Source organism: Fragaria vesca, linkage group LG7, assembly GCF_000184155.1.
Source record: "Fragaria vesca subsp. vesca linkage group LG7, FraVesHawaii_1.0, whole genome shotgun sequence".
Classification (NCBI taxonomy): Eukaryota; Viridiplantae; Streptophyta; class Magnoliopsida; order Rosales; family Rosaceae; genus Fragaria; species Fragaria vesca.
Window position 1 is genome coordinate 17,682,958 of NC_020497.1, and position 7,738 is coordinate 17,690,695.

The following is a 7,738-nucleotide window of genomic DNA, read 5'->3' on the forward strand; positions in this document are numbered from 1 at the left end:
GGGGATTTTTTTTTTTTTTGGATGGAGGAAACTAGGAAAGGGTCAAAACATTGGAAGAGGGAGACGGCTGCAACTCCAATGTGACGGAGGTGCCTATACGTATGTTGGGAAATAATGTGATGGTGAAACGGCGTCGTTCAGATGATTTTAGGGTTGTCCGGTTAGGTTAAGAGGGCTGAGGTGATGTAGTTAAGGGTTGGGTTACAATGTCACATGGCCAAGAGAGATGGTTAGGGGGATGGTTAGGGGAGATTCGACATATAGTTGGTAGAGAGATTTGAGTGTACGTATCTAAGGTCATGTTGGTACGTCATATAGGTGAATGTTGTGTCATGCTTCGATTACGTTATATTTGAGAATAAGTTTGATCGATTTTGAAAATTTAGAATCTTAATTGCACAATATTTTAAGAGATCTATGTGTTAAATTCGAATACGTGTTCTAGTACAATAAGTAATTGTTCATTCTTTGTTATCCTCAATCCTCTATTACTAAAAGTCTAAAAGATCATTTGCACTAGGAGTGAACCACCATGTTAAAAGAGCCTTAACAGGTCAGAGTATTGCCCGTGGATGTTGCCTGAAAATGGAACTGAGGATGTTAAGAAAATCTTGAAGCGGATGAACTTCATCCAAATTAATCCTTCATGAACAGCTCATGATTCTCCCTAGTCCTGATACATGTAGGAAATCATTCTCCCTACTGAAATTAATTTTTTCAGTAGAGCTTAACATTGACAAGCAAGATTTGCTACCATCACAGGCAGATGGCGACCCCATATGTTGTTGCAGACATGCTCATGTACTTGGTTATATCAGTTCCTAATCTCTGTCCACTGTGAAAGTGAAGCTCACCTTCACTCTCCAACAGAGAAAGGATGGTCTACTGAAAGATGTCATGTTATGTTTGGGAATTGGGATTGTGTCGAAAAATCGATTTAACATAATTATATAAGCACAATATCTGAAATTATTTAGAATAGTCTGGACAAACAGAATAGATGAAAGGTTTTTACTTTAAAAGGAGAAGGTTTAAGCCTACTGTTACTCAATAACATCAACAAACAATAACCTGATTTGAGAAATGGTACTACAACATATAATTTACTTCCAATCTAGGATTCTAGAAATGCTATAAGACTTGCTTATACAAGACCTACTGCGTGATCACTCTGTTGCCTTCTCGAACTTCTAATGGAGATCCCCAGCCCCCTGAACAAATAACACAAGAAGAGAAATACATGCATGGTAAAAGATAAAACCTGTTTTCTCCTTTTGCTTGACATCTCCTCTTCCCTCGCTCGGATAAATAATCGCAATATCAGCACAACTGTATCCCTCAGACCATAATCGATTTTTAGAGAATGATCAGCACCACCGCTATCAGAATCAGTTATGATGAATTCTGCAGGACTTCCATAAGGAATTGAAACAACTGTGTTTGGAGTAAACTTATGATCTTCAACTACAACACTACCTTCCAACAGCTTTGTATACTTTAGACTGTAACCCGTCCTCCTAAAGTGTCCCTGGTTCCCACACACCCATATATCCAGACAGAAACACTCTACATGATCCATGACCCATGTGAAAAATCTTGTCTACCAGGCTTTGCATTTTTGGATCACAGCTTATATTTTTGTGGTCATTGGCAAAGAGCTTTTGTAGCTTTCCTTTTCTATTCCTGACATCTAGAGGCACAACTTCAACTGCAAGGCATGCACCAATATCATCAGCAGTAACAAGATGTTCCGGACTCGTCGCTCCATCAATGTTACTAACAGATCCATCTTGATGATGGCGTAGCCACTGAAAGAGGCACAGTGATACAGGAGCATATAAGGCAATATTTAATTATAGATTCGTAAATTTTGATATTTCATTATTGATATGGTTTTAGAGAGTTATTTTATAGTTATTAGGATTGACGTTTAATTAGCTTTCCTTTTAACTTTAAGCTACTTATTCTCCAAGTATTGTAACCCATATAAATATAAGTATTGTAATAGTTGTGGCATGGATTGCCCTTTTCTATGAGTTTGCTACTCCTTACTTCTGGTGTCTATTGAGTGACTGTTTGAGGCCTGTTCTCGATACCTGATCCGCATCAGTTGGTATCAGAGCTCTGGCGAGAACTTGGTGGATTCCATGTCTCAGGTCGGGCGAAGAGGCGGAGGTTTCAGAATGGAGGGTCGTGACGTCAACAACGACATGGCTGAAATCAAAAGGATGCTTCAGCAACTTGCGGTACGTATTGATCGCATCGAAGCTCGACGACGGGGTCGTAAGAGTTCCGACGGGGAGAGAGAATTTACCACCTATCATCAACGTCTTGATCGCATCGAAACTTTCAACCAAAATGGTGATGGTTCCGACGGGGATATATGCGTTGGCCCATTTCATCGATGTGCTCCGTTATGTGAGTCGGGTGAAAGGGGAGAACCTGTTAGTTTTGACTATGAAGGTTCAAATTCTATCTTTACTTTTTCAATCAATAATAATTCAGAAAAAGAAAAAAAAAATGGTGTTGTGGATTTTAGTAAGCCACCGATTTATGATGATTGTTTTTGTGAGGCTTGCTGTGGCAATTGTAGTGTGGAAGAAGATGAAGATGCCAATAAGGAAGCGATCAAGGCATTGAAGAAGGATATTGACAATACTTTTCTTGATTTTCTTGGAGTTAATACCTTCCTTATGCAGATTCCCAAATCCATAGTTAATCTTGTCAATCAGATCAAGGATGGTGGGGGAAATTTTGGGATTGCGAGATTGAAGTTGAAGAGAAAATTTATTGGATCAGGATCAAGCATTTATTCCAAATATCTATTTATTTAGAAAGGAAAAATTCAATTGCAAGCGAATCTGTCAAAAAAAGATTTGAAGCAGTGGAAGATCTGGATTTTCTACATCAATGGTTCAAATTTGAGGACGAATTCTTTCCAACCAAGGGAGTATGATGCAGGAGCATATAAGGCAATATTTAATTATAAATTCATAATTTTTGATATTTCATTATTGATATGGTTTTAGGGAGTTATTTTATAGTTATTAGAATTTACGTTTAATTAGCTTTCCTTTTAGCTTTAAGCTACTTATTCTTCAACTATTGTAACCCATATAAATATGAGTATTGTAATAGTTGTTAGGGAGCTTATATTTTATGAATTAAAATTAGTTTATTTGTGGCATGGATTTGCTATTTTCTATGAGTTTGCTACTCCTTATTTTTGATGTCTCTTGAGTGACTGTTGAAGGCCTATTCTCGATACCTGATCCGCATCACATAGAGATGTTCCATTAATGCAGTGTCCACATACTGTAATTTCTTGTCCCACTAATGGGTCACCTTGAAGCTGGAGGTCCTTTACAGAAGGCAATGGATCATCATCATCATCATCATCAGGCTCTTCAGCAATGCAAGAGTTTCCTCTAGTCAAATTGGATGGGATTTGTCTCTCATTATGGTTTTCCTCCGCATGATGACCAGCAGTCTCTATGTCTGTTTGCCTCAAAGGTTCAGATACATCTTGTGGTTTCTGTTTCTCATCCGCAGCTTCGATTCCAGTACTTCTCCAATTGCTATTTGCATTGATTAGGAAACCCTTCACACTTGTGCGAACCCCGCCACTCATGTTGTCCTTGATCTGCTAATTAAGCAACTGTATTAACTAGCAACCATTAAAACCAACTGCAGTGATCACTAATCAGTGTAGTTTTCGTACTAAACATACAACTTATAAGAAGCCAACTGATCTTCTTCAGCTTGTATGAATTATCAAAAAATCTGTATGCTGCACAGTGTCTACTCCTATGTGTGTATCACCAAACAATGAATTTGATTAAAAAAAGAAAAAAGAAAAAAGAAGATACACAATGAATCTTAACTCTTAAGCACATTGTCATATATATGGCTAACACAATGTCACAATAAGAACTTCGAATTCATGTTTTTTAAATTGGGCAAACTGGGGATTAGGCGACGTAAATTGTCAATACAAATCAGGTCGAGTTGAAGTAGCAAAGAACATTTCTAGCAGCTGTACGAAATTTATATGAATGAACAAAGAGCTGATTATGAAAAGAAGAAAACTAGGGAAACATGATCAATCAATATATAAACTTACCGATTAACGAGGGATCCTGCAGAAAGCGATCAGATTGGATTCAGATTTGCCTCTTCTTCTTTTCCGTCAAATACTCAATTATGCATTTCAGTAAAAGTTTTGTTTTTTTGTTTTTATGAGAACAATCAACTACTGAGAATGAGACTGAGTCACTGAGACGATAGTCGTCGTCGGCCTTACTTTACGCGTTCAATCTTAACGGTGAAACAACAGCCATAGAAAACAGAGCTTTTACGGTTTGACCACATCAATACATGCTTAGCTTCACTAACAGCTCCACCTTTGGGTGTACTGGCCTTCAATACGATCATCAATACTGAACCTGAATCAAGCCTTCTCCTTTTTTTTTTCTTTTTTTTTTTCACATTTCCCAGACTAAAAATTACTCAACTTGTGTAAAATATGAACTTGTTTTTCGTCTTTTAACAACGGACTGGAAATGCGTGAAAATATATCCGTAAATATATCTGATACAAGGGGGTGATAATGACTTTGCATGCGTGTGTATAGGGATACTTTTTTGCTAAACATGCTAAACACGATGAAAAGTCATTATTATCCCACGTAACCGGTATATTTACGGATACGTTTCCGACAGTTTCTGACACCTTTCCGGTGTTTGTAAGATCGTATTCCTAATCTAGAAGGCGTCGGCTACCTAAGATACTGCCAGAAACATGCAGATTGTCACATCCCGACCCTTAAATTTTTACCTTATTTACTAGCTTGGTTATAATAAGAATTTTACCGTCTTCGTCATTAAGGTTATAATTTAATTGGCCATAGAGGTGTTTTGAGGGACGTTTATTTTCGGAGAATTATTTGTATGAGAAAAATTTGACGACGGTAAAAATGGTAAATTTTAGCTAGTAAAAGGTAATTTTTATTAGGGTATTATTTTTTTCGGGATATTTTATTTTGAAGTTGGGTTGGTTTAAGAGTGTTGGACCAGGTGGTGTGAGGCCCAAACACCACTTCTCTCTCTCTTCTTCTTCTCTTCCTCCCGATCTCTCTCCCTCTCCCGCTGCCTGATTTTCCAGCCGTCCGCCCGCCACCGTTCGCCGCCCCTCCGGTCCCAAACTGTCGGTCTCCGACCCAGCTACCTCCCTGGACCGGTGACAGCCGCCCTAGCTCCGCCGTGAAGGAGTTCTTCCCCCCGAAAGCGGCGACTGTTGTGGTGGTTCCTTCACCGGAACTCCCTCGTCCGGCCGCCATAGCCGGCGATCCTTGGCTCGTTATGAAGCCCTCCTCCCATGCAGCAACCCCTCCAAAGGTCTCACTCCCTCTTGAGCTAGGTAAGGAGAAATTTGAGGTGGAAATTCTAAGGTTTTTATGATGTTTTCGTTCGATTGGCCTAGTTAGGCTTCGAATTGGGTGTTGTGCTAGTTAGGAAAGTTGTAGAGCATGATGAGAGGATTATTCTGTCAAAATTTCATAGGCATTGGAGGTCGCCGGAATCGGCCTCCGGCCGTCGCTGCCCGCGGAGCCGCAGCCAGCGCCGCCGCTGTTTGGGAGTTTTGTATAGTTTTAAATGTGGAATATTTATGGGAGTTTATTGATATGAATTATGGAATTTTTGGATGAGTTTTGGATAGGTTTGTGAATTTCTGAAGTTTGGTAATTTTGGCGGATTAATAAGGTAGAATCCGGCCGTTGGATTAAAGTCGTATAATCTGTGGAAGGGTGTAGTTAAGGCTGCTGGTTTTAGTGTTGAGGTGTGGACCGTATCGAAGTTAGGCAATGATGAGCGTGAGTATGACTCTCGGTTAATTTGCTATTTGTTTAAATATTGGATTTTTTAGTTGGGGAAATTAAATTTATATATTTGTGCCAGGGTTCGAGGAAACCTCACTAGAGTGGTGATTTGGATTTCGTCGGGCTTATGCCTAAAGTTGTGAGTGGACTTTTGTTTTAAATAATATACATGCAATGATTGATTTTTGAGCAATTTATTTTGTTGGAGCATTAGACGTCATTTTATTTTGACGATTTTATTTTTTTTGAAGAGTTACCAAAAATGGGATTTTCGGTGAATATAATTATATATTGATGAGGAGAGTATGTATATAAATGCTAGCTAGCCATATGTGTCTGTCCACTTTAATGGCGTAGCATATAGCCGCATTATGGTGTGACGTGAGCGTTGGACGTGAGCGTAGTAGCCTTATATGAGTGTTTAATTCATATAGGGGGTATGGACACATATTTATACACCCGTCTGTCCACCTTAATGGCGTAGTGTAGCACCGCATTAAGGCGTGACGTGAGCATTGAACGCGAGCGTGGTAGCCCTATATAGATCCATGAATTTATATAGGGAGTATGGACGTGTGTAAATACATACATATATTTTAGCCTGAGAGGCTCTATTTTATAAAGCTTTGGAGACTAGCCGGAGCTAGTCGTGTTATTGTCAATTTATGAGATGAGAGCTTTTGAGCTTATTGCATGCAGCATAATTTCTATGGGAATGCATAAATATTTTTAATAAATTCATTTGTGTCCACTCACTCTAACGTTTTCAAATGTTTTCCCCTGGGCTCTTCATTTTAAAATGCCCAGTTGCAGGTTAGCATAGTTGAGGCCGAGCGTACATGGAAAAAAGGCATAGTCAATAGTATAACTTCCGCTCATTTCTATTTATTTCTAGTTCCTCTCCCCTCAAGTAAAGTTGCTCTGAATATGTGGTTGTTGGTTTAGGATCTTTGTTAGATTAGTGAATCTATATTGGGAGATGTTGTGATTGTGGGGAGCACAAAGGCTCCAGGAGTTTATAAGGTTGGAGTTGGAACTTTTAGAAGTGCTTGCAGGTGTTTTATTTAGGAAGGGCTGTCCATTTCAAAGGAGGTTGTGCCGAAATTTTGGTAAATTTTCCTTGAAGGTGGTCCCCGCAGGATTTACTTCGGGTTTCAGAGTGAAATTCGAGATGGGTCTTGACACGGATACGGCCGGAAATACCCAGAAACGTATTCGTAAATGCATTTGATACATAGGGGCAAGATTGACTTTTATCCTTATGTTTACAGTAGTGTTAAACACAATGAAAAGCCATTATTGCCCGCACGTTTTTGATATATTTACGGATATTTTCCGCACATTTTCGATACATTTCTAGCTATTTTCGACGAGTTTCTGGCATTTCTGAGAATAGATGCCTAACCTAGAAGGCGCATGCTTCGTGAATATGTTGTCGAAAACACGTGGATACGGCCGAAAGCTGCCGGAAATAACCAAAAAGTTATCCGTAAATGTATCAAATTCCTGAGGGTAATACTGATCTTTCATAAAGAACTTTGTGTCCCTGACCTAAAGAAGTTCTTAGCCCAATTTGATAGATGGCCCAAACCCAATTGATTTTCAGAAAGGTCCTCCACCCTGGATTCGCTGATTTCGCTCCATATGGGAAGTGCACCATGTTCTCATAGTTTGAAACCAACCCAAATCCTATATAACCATTATATATTCTTCTCATTTCTCAATTTACATATATATATATATATATATACAGATTTTCTCAGGTGCGGACATCCGCACCAAAGTTTTAGTGCGGATTGATTTCCATTTTTGCACCACTTCCCGATCGAATTTCCTCAAACTTCCTTCTAGATATATCTA

At 39.0% G+C, this 7,738-nt stretch overlaps 1 protein-coding gene across 1 annotated transcript; it reads right to left on the minus strand.

Annotated features, from left to right (window-relative positions):
- Positions 1 to 1,190: 1,190 nt before the first annotated feature.
- LOC101314038 lies at positions 1,191 to 3,631 on the minus strand. Its single transcript, XM_004308859.1, has 4 exons — positions 3,269 to 3,631; positions 1,605 to 1,808; positions 1,262 to 1,528; positions 1,191 to 1,211 (listed from the first exon to the last, which is right to left on the minus strand). Exons 1-4 carry the CDS (start codon positions 3,629 to 3,631, stop codon positions 1,191 to 1,193), a joined length of 855 nt encoding a protein of 284 aa, XP_004308907.1.
- Positions 3,632 to 7,738: the final 4,107 nt, after the last annotated feature.

Bases quoted from the DNA above. Each gene is read 5' to 3' on its own strand.
- LOC101314038 (XM_004308859.1), bottom strand. From the start codon at position 3,631: ATGAGTGGCGGGGTTCGCACAAGTGTGAAGGGTTTCCTAATCAATGCA. The intron at 1,529-1,604 runs GTAGACAAGATT...TGTGGGAACCAG, and splicing joins ATCCAAAAATGCAAAGCCTG to GGACACTTTAGGAGGACGGG. The intron at 1,212-1,261 runs GTTTTATCTTTT...TTATTTGTTCAG, and splicing joins CAAGCAAAAGGAGAAAACAG to GGGGCTGGGGATCTCCATTA.